Source organism: Pogona vitticeps, chromosome 1 (genome assembly GCF_051106095.1).
Source record: "Pogona vitticeps strain Pit_001003342236 chromosome 1, PviZW2.1, whole genome shotgun sequence".
Classification (NCBI taxonomy): Eukaryota; Metazoa; Chordata; class Lepidosauria; order Squamata; family Agamidae; genus Pogona; species Pogona vitticeps.
Genome location: NC_135783.1, coordinates 83,599,019 through 83,626,087, shown reverse-complemented (window position 1 = coordinate 83,626,087; position 27,069 = coordinate 83,599,019). Strand labels below are relative to the sequence as shown.

At 39.6% G+C, this 27,069-nt stretch overlaps 1 protein-coding gene across 2 annotated transcripts in view; it reads right to left on the bottom strand.

Annotated features, from left to right (window-relative positions):
- The window catches only part of MOXD1 (monooxygenase DBH like 1), a 54,352-nt gene extending 29,356 nt beyond the window's left edge, over positions 1-24,996 (bottom strand). The window contains exons 1-4 of one of the 2 annotated variants that reach the window (XM_020779916.3): positions 24,589-24,996; positions 12,979-13,125; positions 11,568-11,735; positions 11,356-11,439 (exon numbers count right to left, since the gene is read on the bottom strand). In XM_020779916.3, coding sequence (XP_020635575.3) covers positions 11,356-11,439; positions 11,568-11,735; positions 12,979-13,125; positions 24,589-24,852 — 663 coding nt within the window. In that variant the 5' untranslated portion in view covers positions 24,853-24,996. Of the gene's footprint in view, positions 1-11,355; positions 11,440-11,567; positions 11,736-12,978; positions 13,126-13,873; positions 13,952-24,588 lie in introns of those variants that run through there. The other variant, XM_020779946.3, reaches the window with a different exon arrangement.
- Between the last annotated feature and the right edge of the window lie 2,073 nt (positions 24,997-27,069).

Below are 27,069 nucleotides of genomic sequence, written 5' to 3'. Positions count from 1 at the left end.
GCTGTTTCATAATAAGTGTATAAAGGGTATCTCATTGTTAAACATATGCAAAATTTACATTCTAAGCCAAATTTGTTTTCTCTTTGCGTTTCTTGATACCAGTAACTTGTTGACTGAGACCCTCAAACCCAGCTGTTATCAAAATGCAATCAGCATGACTTGAAAGGAGTCAGAAGTATGAAGATAAACCTTATTTCTACTTCCTTTGCAATAAATTATGTGATTTCATGAAATAGTTTTGATTTAGTTTGTTCTATGTATATCATAGCCACATGAGACAAAATCTTGTCTATGTCAGTGGGAAAACATTAGCTGAAAAGTACAGATATGTATGGCTTCTGTGCATAAGTATATGTATACACTAACTTATATGGAAAGAGTAAAATATCTTTGATAATGGACCAAGAGTTATCTATTAAGATAAGTAAAGGGGGAAAAAAACATGTTCCCTAAGGGAGATTCATGCATACAGCAAGAGAGGGGGCAGTTGGAATCCAGGTACACATCTGCGTCATGCTCCTTATCTACTCTCCACTAAAATGGTTATGTCTTGTGATGTGAATGGAAATACACAGCACCCAGGAAAACTTGAGCTAGACTTGAGACAGCAAGTTTGAAAAAGTGGTGTACATTTAGGCAATACTATATTTGAAATAATTATTCCCAAATTTTTGTTTCTTTTAAAATATTTGTTAGCTGAAATCTATTGCTTACGTTTTAACTAGAGTGAGCCCGTTGTATCTGTAGGGGTTTGGTAAATTAACTCATCCATAAGTTCCAGTCTACTTGTGACTTGCTATACTAACCAACAGGACTTCAACCATAGACTCCTTACTTTCTACAATCTCAGTATGTTTTACAAATAAATGAAAACAAAACAAATATTGCAACAGAGTTTGAAAAAATCTAAAGCAATTAAAATCCAGTTTGCATTCAACAGAAAACACAATCCATGGTAGGACATAACAACTGTTATATGTACTATTATAAATCAATATCGTCTCAGTGCTAAATAATACATCTGCAAGAACTATTATGTTTTCTAGCTTCAAAGGGATTGTGGACATGAAATAACATGTAGGAGACTTTCCCAAAGGCACACATATCCAGCAACTTACCAGAAATGAATCATTATGGGTTGTAATAAACAGTGCCTGCAGATGGGACAGAGAAACCACTGTCTTTGGTGGCTGGCCAGTTCATCAAAATTACAGTCTTTTGTACATAAATGCAAACAAAGAAAATAACTATAAGTCTATTATTTGTGTTGCATGCCATGCCTTTTTTTTTTTTTTTGGAAAAGATAGTTTGAATTATTTAGTATTCGACTGATTTCGACCCCATTTAAATGATTGGGTGTGTCTGGTTTTCTTAAAGTATTGTTTGTTATTTTTAAGTAATTAAAAGGTTAATGAGAAGGTGAAATTGGAAAAGTGAGACTAGCATCTATCTCAGCTAATCTTGAAGGGCATAGTTCCAGAAAATATATTGTATGTCTACCTATCAACCTGTAATAAGAGCAACTGCTCCAATACCTTTTAATCACCTAGATAATTAAAAGGGTACTGGAGAAGTGAGAGTGGAATCCTTTGAGTCTGCTCATGAGACAAAAGGTCATAGTTCTGAATATATATACATGTCATCATATAATAAGGGCAAAAACCCCACCATAACGTCATATGTCTGGTATGGCAAATACACTTGGTAAGGCAAGAAAACTCTCCATTCAGCCACAGACCTGAGGTTGCTATAAAACTGTAAGGTGAAGGTGAAGGTTCCCCTTGATATTTAGTCCAGTTGTGTCCGATTTTAGGACACAGTGCTCATCCCCGTTTCCAAGCCATAGAGCCAGCATTTGTCCAAAGACAGTTTCCGTGGTCACATGGCCAGCGCAACTAGACACGGAACGCTGTTACCTTCCCACTGAGGTGGTACCTATTTATCTACTCGCATTTTTACATGCTTTTGAGCTGCTATGTTGGCAGGAGCTGGGACAAGCGATAGGTTCTCACTCTATTGTGTGAATTCGATCTTAGGACCGCAGGTCTTCTGACCGTGCAGCACAGAGGCTTCTGCAGTTTAACCCGCAGCGCCACCACGTCCCCTTATACAGTACTGTATATTTACAAAACTGTACTGGCTGTCATATTTCTAACAGGATGGAAAGACTTGCAATATAAGAGAGCTGAAAACGCCTTACAGTAGGATAATTTTGCAGTTTCAAGTTCTCTGTTTTTCCAACCCAACTGGGACATGGGTTATTTGTAAGTGCTTTCTAAAATCATTTGTGAAGCAAACAGACAAAGTAATGGTAGGAAAATACATGCTTCAGTATTCCATGTATTGCAGGCTATTAAGTATCAATATGAAATCCTGAACGAGATGATTAATATAGACTAAGTATGCAAGAGGCAATCAGGCTTCCTCCTGGTGTCACATCTCAGCATAAGGTCAAGACACTCAGTGTATAACTATTTCCCATCCCTTTTTGTTTGCTTGGCGTCCTTCTTTTGAAGTTACAGCTGTAGGCAGCTTAAAAAAAAAAAGCAACAGTTATCTGTCCAAAAATAATCCATTCCAGAAAAGAATTCCCCCAGCTTCCCAAAAATTGTGTTAGCAATTTTGGTCAAGTGAAAGCAAAAAACAACCCAGTGACAGGAAACACAACCTCTTCCTCTTCAACCAACAGCTCTTTTACTGACAAACTCTAACCACAACACGTAGCAAGCAACTTTTAAAGTGTTCTGGTTAGTATAGAAAGCTTTGATTCAAGATGACCAGCGTATCCATAAAGAAATGTCACTATGGACTGAAGCCCTCAAGCTCTTTTATTAATTTTTCCCCCAAGACAAAAGTTATTTTTGTGTAGAGTATTTCAAATTGTTTGTACTGACATACCTCACACTGTAGGAAATGTCAAGGGTGTCTGGATAAACTGATCTCCTAGATCCAGATTTTAGATTGAAACAACCTAGGCCGCCTTAGAGAATAAACTGCACCAGGAGGTAGGCATGGGGCTGCCTAGCCAGCTGGTGGCTTCGTTATATTATTCTCCCACGAATGAGATTCAAAGTGGTTTTCGCTAACATTGTACAAATATATAAATGAACAAAACTACTGCAAAACATGCATGCACAATTTAAAGTCCATTCTATAGAAAGCAAGGACAATTGGCAGTGGATGAAATGGCTTCTCCCTGCCAGGAAAAAGACAATAAAGAGAAAGCTGCCTTTCCTCATGACACATCAGGGGGTACCAAAGCCTATGAGTGCTCACCAAGAAAACTTATCACAGTTTGACTTCTCTACAGCTTTCTACAGTATACCATGAGGATGTTAAATGTCTTACCCTGAAAGATCCACTCCACTCCTTCTTTAACATTATTGCACACCATCTGGAGATTATGGTTCTGTTCACACATCGTATTTCAGGTTTAATCACCACAGGAAGAACAGAGGATCTTAGACCAACCATTTTCTCAACTTCCTACATGTGACTTCATCCTCCACACACACTCTCCACATGAGTCTGGAGTCAGATTTTCTAGGCCCCCAATGGACCTAGAGAATGTACATGGAAAGTGGAGTCTCTTCACTTTATCAAGTGTCATGTGTTAGAGGCTGAGAAAACACAGGTGGGGGGACTGGGCTAGACAGCTTTATACATCATGTGGTATGTATACCCCTATCATAATGTCTGGATACGGCTTCTATTTGTTCAGAAAAAAACTCTAGTCTTGCTTCTAATGGTTTATTTCTAAAGCAGCCAGCATAGTGTACAGCAGTCTAACAAGTGCATAACCAACTACTAGGCCACACAAAGAAATTCAGAATTAACAGCACCAGGAATTGAATATGTCCACCTTATTTTTCTCAGGCCTCATGATGGTAACTTTAATTTGTTAACTGCTCCCAGTGTAGACACAGGGCTTATACACACACAGTTCAGATCTGGTACAATTTACTACGGGAGCAAATGCTACCACTTTCCACCTCAGCTTCATCTTTGCACAGCTGCAGTACTAACCAAAAGGGAAATAACTTTGGTGTTAACATGATGGGGGTGGCAACACAGAAAAAAAACTTTTTTGTTTTGCTTTTTCATCGATTTACAGTAAGGTAAAAGTAAAGGTTCCCCTTGACATTTAGTCCAGTCATGTCTGACTTTAGGGCACGGTGCTCATCCCCGTTTCCAAGCCATAGTGCCAATGTTTGTCCGAAGACATTTTCCGTGGTACCTATTTATCTATTCACATTTTTACATGCTTTCGAACTGCTAGGTTGGCATAAGCTAGGACAAGTGACAGGAGCTCACTCTGTCACGTGGATTCAATCTTACAACTGCTGGTCTTCTGACCCTGCAGCACAAAGGCTTCTGCAGTTTAACCTGCAGTGCCACCACGTTCCTTGATTTATGGTAGAGAACCTCAAAAGTGTGAATGACTCATGAATGATTTAAATGAAATAGGGCACAAACATTTCATGTTTTTGCTCTGTAATTCAACCTTTTCTTCACCTGCTTCTATCAACCTTTTCTTCACCTGTTTCTGTCAAGCCCAGAAACGTGTCAACAACCAATCAGAACATCCAGGAGCAGGACAGCAGGAACTTCAAAGCTATAAAAGAGGGTGAACAGGTTTTACCCCAGGGTTTTGCTTCAGTCCTTCTTGAGCCAATCTGTGTTCTATGTCCTCCATTTTGTTTTTGGTTTGCTATGTTCTACCCCATCCTTCCTGGCTGTTGCTGAGAAAAGAAGGCGCCAAAGCAATAGAGATGAGAGCATTTTTAAAAAATTGCTATTTGGCAAATGTCTGTATATTTATTTCATTTAAAATGCATGTTTCGGTGGGGTTTTGATTAGAGATGGGCACAAACTTCTGGTTCAGTAGTTCAGTAGTTCATCACAGTTTGTTTCCCAGCCGAGCAGCTGATCCATGGTTCTGCGTCCCAGTCCTTCCAGCAGGCACCCCCTTGTGTACTGTTGCCTTCTTTTGAACTAGATAGATTCTCTGTTGCCTACTTGCTTTGCCCCAGCATTTCTGAGTTGTTTTTAAAAAGTTCTTTTTTGAGTGATATTTTACGATTTTAGTGCCAGAAAACTGAATGGAGAAAAACAAACTGAAAGAGGCTGAAAGAGCCAGTTCCTTTCACATTTTAACAAAAGGATCCATGCACAAAAGACACAAAAATGTAAAAGGTACCCCCCCCCCAAAAGAACTGAAAACAAACACAAAGGTTTTTGCTGTGTACATTATTATTGACCAGTACCTTGCTCACAGCTGCTCTCTTGCTTCTGACAAAATATGCTTGTTTACAGTCATTTTTCATGTCTACTTGGAAATTGAGTGTCATTGTTACCACAGGTCCCAATGAAGGACTTCAAATACTTACAGTACAAAGAACTGCCATCCTAAATATCTGTAATGGAAATGAAAAATGAACTTACTTTCTTACACTACAAGTTTTTTTTAATTAATGGAATGTTTTGTCAGTCACTAGACTAATGTTTGAAATGTGTTAAAGCCAGGAGCTGCTGACCATCTAGCATTTTAAGCCTTTAGACAACATGTAGTGTAGGGAGACTATGCCAGATTGTATGAACCATTGTGTGCAAGCTCCAAGCTATGCAGAAAAACAGTTTACAAACAAACTTATTTTGTAGAACTGAAAAGTACCAAAAATACCAAAAATGTTTGGAATATGAAACTACTTGTTGCTTCTTCCCCTTCAGAAAAAAAGTGATAAAATTTGCATCAACAAAATGCAAAGTAGTTCACAGAACAGTAAGTAGTTACTGTCTATCACTGAAGATAAGAAACAGTGCCTCTATTAAATGTCAAATGCTGTAGCTGCCTCTTTGGCTTTCGATCAATCATGCTAATATATTGAAGTCTCTTTGTGTTTTTCACACTGTGGGCTTTGGCATTACTATAAAGTTTCAATGTCAAAAGGCCTAGTTACCCTTGGCAGCATGATTTTTAAGAGACTCAGTTGTTTTTTAATGAAGATTACTATGAATCTAATAATTATGTTTAAATGACATCTGCTGTCCTGTCCCAGTGCAGATAAAGTATTCTGGCAATTTGTTCTTGGTCTTAGAATCTTGCACCACACACTAATTTGTGCCTGTCTGTCTTTATTGATAGCCTGTGAGCACCCTCAATCTGGTTTGCAAAGAATTGGGGAGTGTCTCCTCTCTCCGTTTTTAATCAGAAGTATTAAGAATGCTCCACCACTGGACTGCTCACTCTTGCAACTGAAGTCCAGTGATGTGAGGTAAGGAGCTAGTGGAATCCTGCTGCTATAACTGCTCTCAGACAGAAGATGAAAAAAAGAACTCCATCCACCCCATGGTCTCCCCATTGAAGAAGAGTCTACTCCCCAAGGGTTTGTAGCTAGGCATCTGCTAGCATTGGGGCATAATTCTTTTCTAACAGGTTAGGCCAGAGCTAGAACATGAAAACTTCAGGCTAGTCTCTTCTTGAGGTGAGTGAAATATAGGTGTCTGTAGATGTGAGTCTGTCAGGTGGAATTCCCAGAATAGAGAATTCAGGGAGCCGAAGTCCAAAAAATCTGAATGGCACATCTCTAGTTATGGTTTTAAATCTAATATGAATTGATTGATTGATTGATGGCAACACTTTCCACAGTTTTCTAAGTATAACATACTCAGAAATGGTTTATCAGTCCATTATTTTTGGGGTACTCTAGGACTGGGTAATTTCTCCAGTGCAAGACAGATTGGCCCACCACCTAGGAGGCACAGTGAGAAACTGAATAACATTTGCTGTTTCCTGGGAATCCTGCTTTCAGTGTTGTTAAGGAAGCTGTCATAGTAAAGTAACATAGCCACACCAGAATATCTAGTTCAGTCCTGTACATGTTGACTTCAAAGACATTTAGTGAATATAGGACTGCAGTCTAAATTGTACACATATTATCACCTTTGATAGTCTTCTGGTGGCCTAATAATGATGGAAGGTGACAGCCCCAGTAATGTTCCAAGATATGTATTTTTGGAAATTTCCAGATACTTTGTTTGACCAGTCCCTGACCTTTGAGTCAGCTGTGGAAGAAACTTTCTTTTGTATGCCCTCAGGGCAAAGTGATTGTTGTGCTCTAATGAAGTGCATAATGACTCTTGTAATCTTGAAGCTATTAAGCCAGAGATATCCACAGGTGCCACTATCTGTAAATCATATACCAAGACTATTTCTCAGATCTCCATTCTATAACTACTAGTGTTTGTGAACACCACAAGACACTCAGAATTCTGTTCAGTGGAACCATTTGCACAGCTGTCCTTTACATGAGGCATCTAACATTTTCCAGGGCATTTTTGCCATGTTTGCCCAAGGAGTTGCCCAATACTTCTTTGTTCAAGCAGAAGCCCCTTCCTTCAGGAAGAACAACCTTCAGAACACGGCCAAAGAGCCCAAAAAACCCACAACAACAACCAGATCCCAACTGTGGAAACCTTAGAGAATACACAGAAGCCCAATTCATTCCAATGGAATGATCTCAACCTGCACAACAGCAAGCTAGAGACTGTGCAGAATTCCTCCAGTGGAGTATTATGTTTCTTCAGAGTTGAACAGGTCTTTGTTGTTTTCCTGCTGACTTACATATCATGTGGAACACCCCAATTTTTCAACTTATTGCACGTATGGATAAACTGAGGTACTTTTGGACAGAAAGGATATTGATAGATGGGCTCCTATGAGAGTTTATCTGCATTCTAGGAAAACTTGGGCCAAAATAGTAAAATTATTCCCAGTGAGTGGAAATCTGAAGTTTGAAGTGGAGAATTAATGTCCATTATGACAAATTTATACAGTGCAGTATAGAAGAGCTATTGGAAACATCAAGTGCAGAAGTGTTAGACTTCTTGTTGAAAACTAGGATACCAAATGAATTTTTTTTTCAATTTATATCCCGCAACAAAAGCAAGCACAGTTCAATTCACAAACAAGCCTAACCTTCAATACTATTGTAGTTGCCTTAATATTATGCCCTGTAAATGGCTCCTGCCTGGGTGGATAATGTTTAAAAGATCACAACAGCCAAATATGGCTAATCACGTAAATCCCATTAAGAGAACTGGGATGCTCCCTTCGAGTAAGGCATTCTTCCCATCATAGGCCTTTTTGGTAATATGTATTTATGCACTTTCCTACAAGGTAATAAATTCATAGCAAATTAAAAGAGATCAGGAGAAATATATAACAGAAAGTAGAGAAAAATTAAGAACCTAGGAGTATTTAAGTCATGGAAATGTCTGCTACATCCATAACTTCATCTGGATGGGCAAAGGTAATCACATAAGTACATTCACAACATCTGTTGATTTCAGAAATTTTCCATGGCTAAGTGGGTACAGACAACAGTAGGTTCTATAAACTTGGTTAAAGATCTTTGTAATTATAAGAGCTTACATTTTTTCCAGTCCTGATAGCTGCTTGAAAATGAGTCTCTAGTTAAAACAACAACCACCACCTCTTGGTTGCAAAACATTTTCTCTTCCTTCAGTCATCTAAAGAAGTTTGTTTCTTTGATTAAATAGAATCTTACTTAGTTTTCTTTGTGCTGGCATTCACAGTGATCTTAAATCTTTTTGACTGTAACTCAAGACTGAACAAGTTAACTGTCCTGAAATACTGATATGTAGCAAAAATACTAGTATAGAGAAACTGTTTTTGTTTGGTTGGGTTTTTTTTTACTTAGCAAAAATAGAACTAAGCATTCCACTACACAAAACTGCTTAGAACAGCATCTGGACATGACAACCACTAAAAAGGATCTCAACAAGGTGAAAGAATCTTCATCAAAGTTGTTCCAGGCTGTACCCTTGTAAAAGCTCATTATATTAGTCCATTGTCCTTATCTGGATGGACAGGGGATAGGTCCTCTGACTTACATGTGGTTGTCCTGAAGTTGGTTCATGAGTTCTGGATTAATATTTTTAGAGTTATTTCAGACACTGAAAAACAAATTACTGAACCAGGTCAACTGCTTGCTTTATTCTTTATATTTATATAGACTGAAGTTCTCACATGTTATAAGACAAAGATTACATTTTATTAGGAGCAGTATGCATGGAATTAGCATTGAAAATCTGGAAAGATAGCATTTATAGAAAAATTGGAACAAGCATATATGGAATCTGATGCTAGCTGAAAGGAGGACACATCAAACTGGAAAGAAGTACACCTAAAAACCCATTTCCTTGAGATTTAATTTTGAATTATACCACACACCAACACAGGGATTACAATCTTACTCTCACTGTTATCTCACTTATCTTTCTAGGAAGACTTTTTTCATAGTTTATTGGTTTAAACAAACTATGACTAAGAAGAAAAGATGGAACAAAAAAGTGTGATACAGGCTGACAATGTGGACATACAGTGGTTTCAGTAGTTGTGGGTTTTTTGGTGGGTTTTTTTTTTGTCTGCTTGCTTAAATTGTTGTAAGAACAAGCAAAATCTGTTTGAAAGACTTTGTCACATGAATCAATTGGAATTCTTATACTTTCTATGCTATGACATGTAGTGAAGCTTGTTAATGTTTATATAAGTTACCTGTTTGGTATCTGGGACCTGATTAGATTCAAAACGAAAAGAGAGGTTTGTATTACAAAGCTCAGATGTGCGCAACATCTTTTCAACATGCATATTTTGTAATGCCAATTGTACAACCAACCCTTTGAATTCTAAAAGCTTTTGGAATTGTCCACAAGGCTCCTGAGACAACATCTTCACATTCTCTGTGACAGAGTAGCCTCCCTTCTTCAATATCTGTAAAATGTGTAGTCTTCGTGTATTCATTTAATTACACCCAAGACAGCAGGAAGAGACAAACTCACCATGTCTGCAATAATGGCTATTTAATAACTTTACAGAAAGACATGCAAATTTTAATTTTCACTATATGGGAACCAGTATTTTAGAAATACTTGCATAGCATACATAATTCATAGGCTGGTTTCTTATAGTTTAGAACACTCAAGGCTCTAGTTACTATATATAGGCAAAAATTATATGCATGGAATTATGCCTCTGGCATCTGTGGTGTCCTGCAACTTAAGCAAACCAAGGAATGAGGCAAGTGCACATCTAGCCACAAGACATGTTTGCAGGCTTAAAGAAGTGTTATTGGCTCCCTTATGAAGCCAACATATATCTCAGGTCTCAAAACTTTTAAAATGTCATAATCCATAAGTAATCTTTGTTTGATGGAAATCTATTATATTTTACAGTCCTGATGCCCAGATCTCATGAATTCACTATATCTGTGGCATTGAGTCATCCTATTTATTGGCACAAAATACCTTGAAAACCTATGTACTGCTAAGAGTTGGATCGGTTTCTTCTATTTCTTCTACTCCTTCAGTAAACAGAATGGAATCAGAAAGTATTGACTCAACGGTCCAGTCAAATGAATTGTTGAGCTAGGAATATATCCAGTGCCATCCTCCTTCTGCTTATGAAACCATTGGAGGTTATCAAAAGGAGAACTTGGAGAAAGGCCATCTTTGATAGTTCCTCATGTCCTCCTGCAAACCCCACTACTCCAAAAAAAATCTGCTCCAGAAGGCGAGAAGAGCTTGAAACAGCATGGGAGTTTTCAGATCATGGTAGAAATACTGATAAAATTAATTCCCTTCACATTCCACTAATGAAAGCCTTTGCTGGACTAAACAGCAAAGATAAGGGGCATCAATGGATACAAGCCTGACTCAGCAAGCATTAGGACATGGTCAGCAGTCACTCTTTTATAATTTAATTACATTCATTGAAGCAATAAATCTACAAGCAGCAGTCAAAAAAGCAAGTTTCATATTTTACAGTTTTCTTGGGAATTGTCCAAACGACTTTTATTTGAGGGACACAGGACAATATTCCATTGATCTCAAGCTGGCAAGAAACCATTCTGCTGTCTTCTAGCTGTGTACTAGTCAAGAGCACAGAAGCCAACATGTTGAGTGTTCTAATACTGGAGGCATTCAAGAGAAACTTAGACAACCATCTGGCAGATATTCTTTGATTTGTACTCCTGCATTGAGCAGGGGGTTGGACTTGATGGTTTAATAGGCCCCTTCCAATTTCACTATTCTATGATTCCATGGTTCTATGGCTGGAAACTCTTTAAAAAAGCTTTTTGTGGAGTTCTGGTCCCAAACATGCTGAAATTTGACAGCTAACAATATACTCCTATATTTCAAGAATCTTTGCTATTTCTAGAATAGTATAATATAAATAAAATATGACAACAACAAAAAGACAATAAAAATTATAGTTCTCAAGAAGAAAACAGGAATTCCTAGAAAGATTCTATTTTTAGCTAGAAGACCTACCTTTATCACATGATGCTTTTCATGAAGTACAGGTACTTTAAACATTTGGCACCAATATGTTGTGTCTTTGTCTGGTATAGGCACCTGTCTTAAAAGGAAAAGAAGAGGCAAATATAATATAAAAGTTTAATTTGTCATCCCTGTACTTTCAGCACACAGTTGTACCCAAGATTTGCTAACACTCAATGAAAACAAAAACCAAAGTAACTTACGTTTTGGTTTGTCAAATCAAAATATGGCAGAGAGGAAGAAATGGCAGTGTCCTTCTCAGGGTTCAATAAACGAAGACTCTTTGTTCCTCTGTTTGAACCATGGTAGTTTTGACTTCCTTCTCTGAAGTCTTTGTCATGGTATGCCCATATCACCCTCACTGTACTGTCCTGAAAAAGAATTTTTGCTGATTGGTAAAGTACGGAAGAAGACAGGCTATGATTTAAGTCTCTCTAACCTAAGATTATAATCACAGTTCACCAGAGGAAAATTTCTTTCTCCATGTTTCTAAAGAGTCATTAGTCAGATTCTGATCAGATTCTCTGAGTAATGTTTATAGTTAGCATGACTCTTTGGAGATTATCCCATTTGTAGATAGCAGTGCTAGATTTCTGGATCTAAAAGTCCTCTGCCAAAGCACATTCTATGGCCCAGAATTATAGCAGTAGCACAGTTTTATCTATACAGCCATCTAACTGAATCCAATGAGATTCTTAACCAAATGAGTACAGGACTGCAGCTTAATTTACACCATGGACATTGGTATATACTGTACTTTTATTGATTTTGCCACAGACAAAGGCATCTAGGTAGATTCTTTCCAGAATCCTAAGAGTCCTGTATTCAGGGGCTATATAAAATATCACATAAGAAAACTTGCACTTGTGCACTGAGACTTCCCCTTATTCTTTCTTGGTCCCTCAAGATTTCTTAAATGGATTTACCCAACTGACCCCACTTAAGCTTGAACATTAAAACAAACACAACTTGCAGTTGGAATATAAGTGCATATATTTTGTAGCTTATGATATGTTCTGAAAACAAATACAGTGCATTCAACATGATGTGTATCTCTGGGAACATTCAAATAAAAAATGTACACAATACTAAAATGTATACAAACAAGATGTATACTAAATGGTTGCAGCTCTGCAAAAATGTCTACATTTTAAAACATATATATTTATGTACAGAAAAAAAAATTGAAGGGATGGAATAAACATGCACATAGAAAATGTAGAACCTCAGTGAGATCAAGTTTGACCAATAGACCAACCTTTATTCTCCCTTCAAATTCACCAATCTATTGTAAACTCTGTGGTGCAGTGGGGAAGGGGGACATCAGGGATTTCACAAAAGAGTCGAATATCTATTGCCACAATGTCTCTTCCTTTGAAGAGATGTTTCACCTGGTGAATTACAGATTATCAGATGCCCAGGTGTAGCGTGGATCATGGGTACAGCATAAGCAGAGCAATGGCTCATCCACTCTGAGATTGAGTCACTCACAAGTAACTTGTGTGGCAAATTGTTTTAGGTTGTTTAGATTTCAGTCTCTTGATCACCCCACCACATCCATACTTTCTGTCCCCTCTCACCTTGCTGAATTAGATATATCATGAACTACTTTACCGTTATACTCTTGTCATTAGGGTCACAAGTATGAAGCTTCCGACTAAAACCTAGTACAGTATGGGTACTATTTTCCAAGGCATATTCCAGATAGTAGTCCTGCTGTGAGTCTTTTTTCAGTGTTCTGTCTGCAGTTGTAAAATAGTCCTGTTGAAGATTAAAATCAAATAATTATCCTGCTGTTATACTGTTTCTCTTTGAATGATCGCAATTTCTTAACCTTTTCAGATTTTTAAAAAGATATATAAAACGATATGTTGTAATTTTCCAAGCAAGTCAATTATAGGAGCAACAGGGGTGGGGTGGAATTTATTTTCACTGTATACATACTATTTATCTGAACACTTTCCCAAAAGACAGAGGGAGTGTAATTAAATAAACACAGGATTAAATTTATCTGTATGCAATCACAGTAGCATATGGGGACATACAAACAACAATATTACATTTTCAAATAAATAAATAAAAAGAAACTTAAGAATACATTGTATGCATAGCATGAAGTTACACTTCATTCATGTATGAGAAGTAGGTAAATTTTAACTTGGCCTTGCTATTAGACATTATCAATTATTAGGCTCTAATCATTAGAGAATGCATCAATCAATCTGTAAAGAAGTTTTCCAGAAGTGCACTTCTCTCATTCCCTATTTCCATCCCCCTTTTTAAATCAAGAAACAGAAGGCTTCTACCCTTAGAAACATTAGTTTCTTAATTCCCATAGAACCTATTCCTCAGTCACCAGGGAGAAAGCAAACTTAATCTACAGCTATTTCTTTTATTTTCTCAGGAGAAATATTATACAGAAATACAATATTCTTGTATATACTCCTCACATAGCAAACTGCAGAAATGTTTTAGTGCTTTTCTGAACAAAGATTATCCCAGTTCTCACCATAGCAAAGTATGATATAATGCATACACTGTAGCAGTATCATTAACCCCTTCACCTCTGAATTCTTTGTCACAATGTGCAGCTGGCTTTCTTTCTCTGTTCTTCCTTCCGCTATAAGTTTGGATATTGTCTGAGAAACTTTTGTGATGGTAAATCAAAAACATCTCCCACAGGTTTAGTGGCCAGTTAACAGTATACATTCTGATTTCCTCCTGTTAACTTTCTAAGTTTCTTCATGAGTTTGTTTTGCATTTTTCTCATAAGACTACCAGTTCCACATGAAGAGATGACCCCCACACCTCCAGCTGAGCAATCCTATACATCAGGAGATGGGAACATGTTTTCGATATTGTTGGACTGCAGCCTTCATCAGCCTTAACCACTGTAGCCAGTGGTGAAGGATGCTGGGAGAAGTGGTATAATAAAATGTTCTGAACCTCATATTCCTCACCACAGTATCCGTATTTCTTGAAAAGTAGTCTCATTAACTTCTATGAGTCATACTCTCTAGTAAGAGTGTGGCCTCAATCCTCTTAAATACTGCAGCAATAATAATTAGCTACATTCCTATTGACTTAGGTTGTGATTACACTGAAATGCTGAAGCAGAAGGATTTAATTATCAGTTGCCTCGCCTGCTGTGAGGCAAAATCAAGCCAGGTTTACATGGCTTGAGTGACATGGATATCATTGTCAGCAAAACTGCTTTAGATACAACTTCTGTTCTCATTGTAAGAGCAAATTATGTGGCTTTACATCACTCAGAGTGTTTCCAATATATAACCATGCAGTTCTAGACACATTGGTGAAAGGCAATGTGAGTGAAAGAACAGTGGTGATGACAGAACACCATGTGAACTAAAGGGAGCTTAACAGGAACTTAAATTCTTGCTTACCACAAAAAATGAAGGTGATTGATGTGCTGCTTGTCATGGATTTATGCTATCTATATCATGACAAACTGTAGCATATTATTATTATGACTGAATAAAGCATTTCTCTAAAATTTCCACAAGCAATTATGGGCTGGTGGGTGGAGTCAAACAATTAGTTGCCTTTCATTCACTGGAAGACATTTGGAAATTGAAGCAACACATGGTAAGTTGATTTTACAGAGCTATAAAATATGTGGTATATAATTTCCTACAGATGAAGGCACTGATGATGAATTGCTCCTCACATGCTGTTGACCCAGCTCTTGCTCTCTCAAAAGGGATTTGAAGTTGATATGGTTCCTGATTGGTGCTATACAGAATGGCAGGGAGAGTAATTTCTTATAGATGTAGTAAAAAGATGTAAATGGGCCCTGTTTTATCCTTGAAGAATGTAAGCACAGCTGCAACCAGTATAACCTGGGGGGGGGGAGGGAGAAGAGAAATCGCAGCTGTCATTGTATGCTTGAACAGGTGTTTATATGAAGAAACCCTCCAGTTACATGACAGTTTGCAAAATAGTCTGCCTTCTTCTATCAGTGAAGCAAATTGGAACAAAGCATTCAACTGCTTTGGGCTTCCCAGTGCAAAGAACCACAAGATTATTTAATAGTTTGATAACACAGTTGTATTAGTCCACATGGGCTATTATGCTTGTGAAGTGTTAGTTACGTTCCAAATAACTAGAAATCTGTGCTGATAACTGCAGTTGTGTATGAGTGAGTCAGACTGGAACTGTGGTTTTTCTTCTTGATAGCTCAGTGATTTAGGTATCTGGCTGCAAAGCCAGACGTTGGGAGTTCAATTCCCCATTGTGCCTCCTTCACAGGAGCTGGGCTCAGTGACCTAAGGATTCATTCCAGCTCTGCATTTTTAAGCTGATGATTATGATGACGATTTGCATGTGTCAGAAGTACTGCAATGGTGCTTTTAAAGTGGAAGGATGAGTTCACACATTCTTCAGGGAGGCTCCTCCTGTATTTTCCAGTAAAATAACTTGTGAGTTAGGACATGAAAGAAACTCATTAAAAAAAACTGCAGGTCAAACTCTGCTTAACCTGGCTAAAGGCATTCTGTGGACAAAGTGGCCAACCAGATGGCAATGGGAAGTCCATAAACAGGACATGAGAGCCACAAATTCTTCCCACTTATATTCCCTAATACGCTGCCTCTCTTACTGATATAGAGTTATCATGACTAGTGGCCTTTTATAACATTCTCTTTCATTTATCTGGCCAGTATTAATGTCATTCAGATTAAAAGATATCATTACTTCTTTTAGTAGCAAGCTCCACTTCTTAGCTATATGCTATGTAAAGAACTGGGCTAGAAAATGTTATTTTTGGACTGGAGTCCCCAGAATCACCATCCAGTAAAAAAGTAACATTTGCAAAGAAGTATTTTTTTTCTTCCTGACCAATACCTTCTAGAGTTTATGACTCAGAAATACTTATCCGTACCCACTTTCTCCACATTGTGCAGTTTACACTTCCATCATACCTCCCACTTGCCTTGTTTTCCTAAACTTAAAAGCCTCAGAAGTTCCAGCCTCAGAGGTTCACATATGGGAGCTGCTTCAGACTGTTGGTGATTTTGGTCGCCCTTTTCTGTAATATTCAAAATCTGCAATATCGAATCTAAGAAGTATATATGGTTTCCAAGTGCGGTTGAAGTAGTGTTATTTTAGAGAGGCATTGGGATTTTTGGCAGTTTTATTTTGTTGTTGTTGTTGTTGTTGTTGTTATTATTTATTATTTCTTTCTGTTATTATTTCTTTCAAATACAGAATCTGTCATTTTCACAGCTGCAAAGTCAATATTTTCATCAAGTTAGCCATCAAGCCCAAAATAATTTTCCTGATCAATCAGTGTCAACTTAATCCCCTCAACATATATGTGAAGTTAGGATTTTGTTTGTTTTGTGCATTGCTTTACATTTCTTTACACTGAACTACATTACCCATTTTAATACCCATTCACCCATTTGGAGAGATTCCTCTGGTACTCTTCTTTACCACTGTGTTGTTTTAGCCATTACATAACTTAGTGTCCCCGTTAGTCCAAGACTTTACAGTTGTTTTTTTTAAAAAAAAAAAACACCTACAGATTTTAGATTGAAAACATTAGAGGATTCCTGCTGATTAAAGAAAAAAAGCTGCCTTTCGGGGCCAAAAATTAAGATACATAAAAGGCATAGAATTCCAGCAATGAGAGTGTAAATGACAGCAGAAGGAACACAAGCCATTGTGCAATGACCCTGCAGTGACCCTGGATACCAAGTCTTATCTGGATTGCAAGAAGAGTCAATTTACAGATCCCCTTGTACCAATGACCAGCTTGTTCATTCTTTAATTCAGATTCAAAATACACCTGTATTTTCATGAAGAATGTTATCATATTTACACCTCTCCAAAAGATTAACTGACCATAAATGTAAACAGAAAGACTATACATGTACTGTGGGGAGAAGGGGTTTGATGTGACCACAAAGAACGCCAGTTGCCAGAGAACACAACAACTGCCTGATCGGCAGATGTCAGAATGAATTATCTTTCTAGGATGACAAAGTCCATGGTTAAGTCAATACAAGGAAGGCTCATGTAGCTCTGAGATGTTCTACTATTATATCAATTCCAAATATGTTTTGTGTGACATGTTCATATGGGAAAAAAAAAAAGAAATGGCATAGCATTTATGTTATGTTATATTCCTTCAGTGACAGATTTTACTTTCTTGGGCTCCATGATCACTACACATGGTGACAGCAGCCATGAAATTAAAAGATCCCTGCTTCTTGGGAGAAAAGCGATGACAAACCTAGACAGCATCTTTAAAAGCAGAGACATCACCTTGCTGACAAAGGTCAACATAGTCAAAGCTATGGTTTTTCCAGTAGTGATGTATGGAAGTGAGAGCTGGACCATAAAGAAGGCTGACCACCAAAGCAAAAAGCAAAAGCAAAGCATGCTGCTTATATACCGCCCCATAGTGCTTCAAGCACTCTCTGGGCAGTTTACAAGTTAATTATGCAGGCTACACATTGCCCCCCCCAGCAAGCTGGGTACTCATTTTACTGACCTCGGAAGGATAGAACGCTGAGTCAACATTGAGCCACTACCTGGAATTGAACCCCAGGTTGTGAGCACAGTTTTGGCTGCAGTACAGTGGTTTAACCACTGCGCCACAAGGCTCAAAGAATTGATGCTTTTGAATTGTGGTGCTGGAGGAGACTCTTGAGAGTCCCCTGGACTGCAAAGGGAACAAATCTATTCATTCTGAAGGAAATCAACCCTAAGTGCTCACTGGAAGGACAGATCCTGAAGCTGAAGCTTCAATACTACGGCCATCTCATGAGAAGAGAAAACTCCCTGGGAAAGACCTTGATCTTGGGAAAGAGTGAAGGTAAGAGGAGAAGGGGATGACCGAGGACTAGATGGTTGGACGGTGTTGTTGGAATTACCAACATGAAATTGACCCAACTCTGGGAGACAGTGGAAGACAGGAGGGCCTGGAGTGCTCTCATCCATGGGGTCACAAAGGGTCAGACATGACTTAATGACTAAACAACAACATATTCCTTCTACATTGCTGGTGATGATCCCCTGTTGAGATCCAAGGATACAAAACTGATATAAAGCTGATTTATAATTCAAAGATTTTGCAGAAACAAGTATCTAGTCCCCATGCTACTCATGTTGGAATGGAAATACATGCTAATCCCTTACCAGACTAGTAAAATTTGACTTCTACCAAGAGAAGTAACAAAATTGGTAGATAACTTCATTTTTCCTCAGCCTGCTCTGATTTCCTATGTTATACTGGAGTTAAAAAACCGGAGCATAGAAAATAATTGTGCTTGTGAAGGTGGAATGAAGTGATCTGGCACTCTTTACTACTCACTTGGCTGTGTGGAATTCCTGGCCACCTGTGGCTACCAGGGACATTGTTACAGGGCATTGTTACAAGGACATTATAGAGGAAATAAACTGACATAGCTATGAAAGGACCGTACTGTCAGATTTGAATTTTGGAATTAGGATTGAAGTTACATTGTTGGTTTTCATAAACACAGGTGTCAATACGCAGACACCCAAACAAACAAGAGCTTTTTTTTCTATCTAAAAAGTAGCAACCGGAAACTGGTTTTGTACGTGCCGTTTACCAAACAATTCTTATCCTCCACCCTATTCTGAAAATAAGGGTAATTTTTAATAAAACACAAACCAAATTAATCTTTCTCTGTTGGCATCTTGATGTTACTACTGTGTTTCACATGGGGCTTCTGTTTCAATATCTAACATGGTGAAACAGAACTTGAAAGACAATTACCTCCTTGTAAACAGATTAATCAGGCTGAAGGGTGCAATTATGTTATGGAGACAGAAAGAAAAAAAACTTCACAAAGGGGTTGCCACATTCTTTGAAAGTGTGGCTGAGAGGAGAGCAAATGGGGAATGATGCATTAGTGGCCAAGCATTCCAGAAGTTCAGAGATTAGAGTGGGAACCCGGCATTAACTATTTGGAAAGTGCAAGACTCATGTCTAAATAAGAGAGGTCTCTCAAGCATGCTTAATTGTTCTTCTATGAACGGTGTGAAAAGAGTGAGAGTTGAGCTAAAGACTTTCAGAAAGCTTACAGAACTGCAGAGTGCCTGCTACAGTTAATCGCAGGCACTTTTTTAGGCCATTGGTAGTAATGCAACTGCAAACTGGTGAGGCTATTGTGATTACGTTGAAGCCCTGGGAAAAAAACCCCATACATATCTTAGTGCAGTGAAGCAGAGATGCTTGATGGAATAAAGATGGGTGCTGCCTCAGAGAAATTGCTCAATCCATTCATGTTTGCAATTATTTTACCCTTGCGATATTGCCAAAGTAAGTTTTTCAGGAGATTACTTTGCCACGGGAGTGCTCAAGGCAGCTCTGACTTTTGCATCCAACTCTAAAATAAAAATGAAGAACTATAGCCTTTTCTTTTGTGCTCATGAATTGACACAGCTTGCATTTTCTTGCTCAGTATAGTGATATACTTGCTCAGTTGTAGCTTCCTCATCAGTCTCCACCCCTGTCTGGATTTGTGCATCCCCACCCGCAGCACGTAGTAGCTGAGAGGTCCATTTTGCAGAGAGTAATCCTTCTTTATGAATGCCTGTTTTGTGCAAGTTATACAAGAAGGTTGCATTGTAAAATCCTTCTGTTGAACTCTTGCACAGAAATAGTCCTACTTGAGGCATAAATCCATTTGTGAGTAGCTCATCATTAGTAGTTGAAAGTGCTGCATTCTTTACACTGCATGCTCATTAGCTGACACCCAAAATTAAGAATATTTGTTTTTAGAACTGATTCAGAGACATTGTAGATAAATACTTGGAACTTATTTTAAAAGGGCCAGGAAACAGTGAGCTGAACTGTTTGCTGCTTTCAAAGGCATGCAAGCCAACAATAATAAAACAGAAAAGATGAAAGACGACAAGGGGAGAGAGGTAACAGTGGTACACACTTTATTTCTCTGTTAGTGCTTATCTGAAGAAATGTCATATGACATTGGGTAGCTTAGAAAAATAATCACATCTTTCAGAACCTCCTTTTGCTGTATTAGCTCATGGAATCATGGTTGCATATATTTCAACTTCAATTAGAAATCACTCTCCCATATTTTAGTACTGCAACTGGTATGGTAGAATAGGAAGAATGCTAATTTTCAAGAGCATTTCTTGCTTGTAATAATTTCATTCATACAATTGTTTGGAAAACGATGAATTAAATCTATGCATGGGATACCGAGTGTGGTGTAATGGATAGAGTAACAGACTGGGACTCAGGAGACAGAATCAATGTTGCTGCTAAGCTGCGCACATGTGCACTTGCCCAGAGCTCCATCAGGGTTGTGCATGGGCAGCCGGTTTGTTTACTTCCTGTTTCAAATGAAGACCCACCCACTTCTGCATTCATGGAGTGAGACTCTCGTGCAGCAGGACAGAAACTTAGAGGGAACATTGGTTAGAACCTCTGTTCAGCCATAAAAACTAACTGGGGGTATAGAACTGGTAAAACTACTCTTTAAATACCTCGTTTACATTGAAATCCCTGTTAGGCTTTCTAGAAGTCATTTCCAACTTGAAGGCACGTAACAACAAATGCATGCACATCTATCTATCTATCTATCTATCTATCTATCTATCTATCTATCTATCTATCTATCTATCTATCTATCTATCTATCTATCTATCTATCTATCTATCTATCTATCTATCTATCTATCTCATTCTTAAAAAAAAAGACATGAGGCATCTTAAATTCTATGAGAAAAACTGAAATGTTTAAGCAACAGTAACAAATACGTATCCTCACCTAAATACCAAACAGGGTATTAAATAATTGTGGGTGTGAAATGCAACCATACACCACTGTCTCTTAGAGACTTGCATTAATGTTTCATTGTGTAATCTCTGTATTCTACTTCATATGTCTGAAAAAGTGGACAAACCTTCATGAAAGCTTTCTTTAAAATATCACAGTCTTTAAGGTATCACATTTTCATCTTTTTTTTTCTTTTGTTTTTGCCTGATATTCAGTATTTCAGGCATTGATCTCAGAAGATAGCCAGGTTCATGCTAGGAAAGGCATTGACAGATATTGAGATCCCGATTTCTAAGGCTTTATAGATTAAAAACCAGCAGATTAAATTGGTTCCAGGAATGTACTGGGAACTAGTTAAACCTCAACAGATTAAGAATTATATAAACAGACCTTCAGGCCCCCATGATCAGTGTGCTTGTTATAATCTGTATTAGTTATATTTTAAAAGCAGTTCTACTATATACATAGCACGTTATTTTGTTTTAAATCTGTGAGAAATCCCATCTTAACAGTACATGATACTTAATGATTTTTGCTAGTGAAGGCCCATCCTAAAAAGTGAGAAGTTTACTCAACTGGAAGGTTTTGAGGATTTTTCTTCATAACATTTGAAACCCAAGCATTATATTTTGGAGACAAATTCTTCAAAAGATATAAATGAGTACAATATTGGTTTATTTCAGTGGCCAAGAAGGGATTTCAACTCTGGTCTCCTAATCCAATCCTATCCACTACACCAGTGGTCCCCAACCGTGGGCCTCCAGATGTTCTTGGACTACAACTCCCAGAAGCCTTCACCACCATCTCTGCTGGCCAGGGTTTCTGGGAGTTGAAGTCCAAGAACATCTGGAGGCCCAAGGTTGGGGATCACTGCACTACACCACACTGGTTCATACTGAAATAAATGGGAACACTTAATTCTGTGTGATGCTGCAGTCAAGTACTTTAAGATCATTTACGTATCTATTAAAGCCAAACATCTAAAAATTAATTTATAATGTAATTCATTATCACATATCTGAGCAATAATGACTATGTAACTTCATTACTGATGATCTGTAACTGCAACTTGATGTCAGCATCAAGTAGATATCTTGTATCTACATGCTTGTTTACAATTTCAAATAATTCAGATAATACAAGACTTCCTGTTTCATAAACCCTCCTGATTCTTTTTCATCAAAGCTTACCCTGCTATAATACCCTGCTATAATACAGATTACAGAATCTACTTGTTTTATGTTTTTAACCATAAAACTTGCAACCTTATGCATAACTACTCAAACATTAAGTTGCACTGCATTCAGTAAGACTTATACCTTAATGTGTAGAGCAGTGCTCTTCAACAAAGTGCCCTTCAGATGGGAAGAACTGCAATTCCCACCAGGAAATCATGATTAATTTATTTGGTAGAAATAGTTAGAGGATTAGGTTTGCAGTTTGTTGAATCCATCTTAAAAGACAGGATTGGCTAAATTTCTGTTTAATCGTGTTGTCTTCTTTTCCTTTTTTTCCCTTAATCATTATAGATGACAGAATGCCAATTCTGTCATTGAAAAGTAGGAAGATAAATAACATGTTGCTGTCTTTCAAGAAGCATGAAAACCTGTGCAAAAGCAGTCTAGGCTTTGATAAGTATGGGAACTGTCCAGTGCTCTTTCAGACAGCATCGTATTACTGGGAACCAGCCCATCTTGGGACTACTCAGTCAGTCAGACAGCTGCTGCCTTCAGAAACTGAATGAATGGAGATAACCATAGACACCAGGAACGGCTCTTAAAATTTATTTCTAGTACAGTATAGTAATATAGCTTTGTGAGTTAGGTATCCAGCTGCAGAGCTTCATTTGGGAGTTTGATTCCCCGCTGTGCCTCCCAGCATGTGTTGCCTTGGGCAAACTGCACCGTCTCAGGGCTCCTCCAGATGAAGGGAATAATAAACCGGTTCTTAATATCCCATCCCTTGGGGAAAATAACCATAGGAATGGTCACCATATGTCAGAACCGACTTGATGGCACACATATTAGACAGCAGTAATAGATGGCACCCCTGTGCCAAATATTGTTTCTATCCAGATCTAAGTATTTAAGGGTTGCAGTACAAAATCTCAAGAGTCATGTGAATTACAGAGCCAAAATAGGAGTCACAGTCGATGCAGATCACAGAGTTATGGCTTTTAGTGACATGCCATTTGTTTTTGTCATCAGTGTGTTTGCCAGTCTATCGAGCAATATGACTGCCATTACTGTATTAATCTGCCATGCCAGATCCCTCAGAAGGAAAGACCTTCCCATAGGAACTGACAAGATGCCAAAAAGATTTGGCAAAAGGGGGTATTAGAGATGTGAAAGAGCTATCGATGAAAGGTGAATGCTGCGTTACTGACAGTATGAACAATATTAATTCCTCCTACTTTGAGAATCTGCATATGTGATGTCTGAACATATTCAAGCGAACACTGATGCTTGTCACCATTACATCCAGGAGCTGAACACTGATGCTTGTCACCATTACATCCAGGAGCTGTGACTCCTACAGATAGGTTGCAATCCTATATAACTAAGTGGAATTGAACATAGTCAGACATATATAAGAAAAAAACCAGAGGATTGCTCTATCAGTGTGAGGTGAGAAATTGGTAGATCTGGACCTTAAGTGGGGCTTCTCTTTTTCCTTCAGTGGACACAATCTACCTTGGCCACTTCCAGATTCTCATCCTGCATAGGACCAAAATAGCCACACATGGCTCGACCCAAAAACGTGTGAGTTCAGAATTCTGTTTCAGTACCAGAATAAAAATCTGAATGATAAGGCGATGCGTAAAAGACGCCACACATTAAAAACCATTTAACCCTTCAGCTCTTTGTCAGATGGCTCGTCCGCACCCAGTAAAAATAAAGTGCACAAGACCACAACTCCCCAGCATATTTCAATCTATCTCATTGTATTACTTCTGTATATGAAGTCTCTTAATGACCTGTTCCGCGTTTCTCACTTTTTTACCCTTTAGCCTTTAAGAAGTCGATCCTTTAAGAAATACTGGCACTAGGTAACAAAACGAGAAGTAAACTCCAGTACGAGGTCACGTGCCAATAAATGCTCGTTTCTTGTCACGCACTGCCACACTGTCCCTTTAAATGCATAAGTTTTTTTAATTTTCTTCCCGCGAAACGGACAGTGCTTCTGAGCAGGCACAAAGTGCCCTGCTTCCCCTACCACGAGGAGCGCCCGCCCAGCCTCCTTGCATTTGTGGGACCTGTAACTCGCCCCTGGGACCTCCTCCGCCTTCCAGATGACCCAGGTCGAACACGCTCGCCGCCCAGCCTCGTCCCTCGCGGCGAGGGTTCCTGACCTTTCCCGCCCCGGGGGGCTCTTTTCTTCTCGGCCCCGTCGCTCCCCTCCAAGGGCGCCCCCCCACCTCTCACCTGCAGGTAAGGCTTGCCCCGGTCGAGGCCGCCCACCACAATGTCAGCCGAAGCCATGGCTCCCGTGGGAGAGAAGCCGAAGCCCACGTAGCCCTGCGTGCGCACCTCGAGGCGGAACGCGATGGCACCGCTCTCCGGTGCCCACGAGAGTCGATAGCGGGACGCCCCGTCTAGCACGGCGCTGTGCGGATAGCGCCGCCCGCCCGCAGCGGGCAGCCCCGCTAAGAAAAGCAGCCAGAGCGGTGGCGGGGGCAAGGGGCGCATCCTCTTTCCTCCTCCTCCTCCTCAGCGACCCCCGCGCGCTCCGGGACGCCGCGGCCGAATGGGCGCCGGCGCGCACCTCCTCAACGCCTGGCTGAGGCAGCGCCTTGGACGGAGCCCGGTGGTGGTGGCGGTGGTGCTGTTGCCGCCGCTGCCGCTGCCGGCTCTTGGCGCCTCCACCGGTGGCTGCGCCTGCTAATTGGAGGGGGCGGGAGCCGGTCACCCCGCCCCTGCCGTGCCTGCCCTCAAGAGCTGAACCGAGAGGGGTCGGCGCGCGCCGGCACGAGAAAGCCTGGCTGGGACCCAAGCGGCGAAGGAAAGCGGGCAGCGGGCTGAGACCGCGGCGCTTCTGAGGAGAGAAGGGGCGGTGTGTGTGTGTTGTGTGTGTGTGTGGGGGGAGGGGGTACCGGGCAGGCTGGTGGTGCCCCGGCAAAAAAGGCGAGTGCCTCAAAACGACGAAAAGTTGGCCGCGTGAGAGGCAGACATTCAATACTGCAATTTGTCCCCAACTCCTTGGGGGGAACCTGAACCTGTTGCCCAAGCTGTCAAGAGAAACCATGCTGAGGGAGCAGGGATAGTCCGGCCACGAGGTGCAGCGCCCCCAGATCAAAGGGAGGGAGGGGTTAACAACCAAAGACGCGGCGCAGAGTGAGGTGACCCTTGGCACTGAAACTGAGAGGGCACAAAAGTTTGCTGCTGGAGGCGTAGACCTCACCATGGATATTTGCACGATCCCACTCACCCTGGGCACATATAGTCCTCCATCTGCTCCACAAATGCGGAAGAAATGGACTCCCTAACCAAAATAAGTGGTTGTGTGATCACACATCAGCGCTCTTCTCTTTCTCTGTTATCTATCTCTCCTGTCATATGCCAGTCTCCTGTCACTGGAGCTGAACAAAGGAGATGCAGAAGCTTCAGGCATCAGGTTGGCTAGTTATTGCCGTTAACAGCCAAGAGCCTTGTCGTCTCTTGAAAAGCTAGCACATTTTGTTGTGCATAAGCTCAACCCACTGGACCTTGTGGGCACCAGTCCACTTCATCAGCTCATTTTTAGTCTCCAAGACTCCTAAATTTCACAAGAACACATTGCTAGTTCACTTGTTATTCCCCAGTATCCCACGTGGCTGGTTGAAAGATTAGAAAGATCAGTAGTCAGCACACATGCACACACATGTTACTGATGTGTATGTTGACAGATGCACAAAATTTTGTCATGATGCTGCAATCTCTGTGCTGCTGGAATTTTCCAGGTGTCACATGCACTGATTTGGCACATTTGATATATGGAGATACAATAAACTCCTGTAAATGAGCCCTTTCTTTACTAGTTTGACCAGCTACTGTGAGTGATAGCCCAAAAGAGCGACCACAACACAATTTTTTTATCAGTTTGTTTTTTTCGGTACTACTCTATCCCAAGCTGCCAAAGCCACCCAGGTAGTTTAGTACAGCATGGAGCTAGCCAAGGGGCAAGTTACAGCCTTGGAATGAGTCACATTGCATCATGCAGTCAGCAGGGTGGGAACCTTAGTTGTTATTATTAGGATGTTTTATGCTGTTGTATCTTGAGGGCTAAGGGCAGGTCACAACACAGTGAAAACTGCATCCCAAAAGGCTTTTAAAAATACACATGGAAAAAACATTGACCATGCATTTTCATAAAATCCTTAATCACCTTTCAGCCTCCCCACCATACTTGCAATGAGGATAGAATTAAGAACATGGGAAACTATTGGTTTTTATTGCTTATTTCTCTGAAATGTGACATATTTTTATCCTCCAAAGAAAGGGAAACCCTACCTGCTAATAAAATCTACCCCTCCACAAGGGGGAAGGAAATTACAAGCACTTTTCCCTTCTGAAAAACCAGCATTTAAAGAATCCTAACATCAAAACTTGTCTGATTTTTTAAAATCTCAGAAAGATCTACTATAAACACAAAATCCATCAAATTCCATTAAAAGTGTTAAGTTTTAGTTATCTGTGGATTTCCTATCATAAAGCATCAGAATTCTGAATCTTGCCTTGGACTTAGCTGTGGGCCAATCTGTACAGCCTCCAGATCCATGCAAGTTGAATCTGAATTGCTGAGTAGGAGTCTGAACTGAATCTTGTAGTCATTATACAGTGCTATAACATGCTGCTTTTAAATTCATCTATGATGTTCTCAGAGAGTCCCAGATGCATACACATCTTTCTGAACTGTTTTTAAAGGGG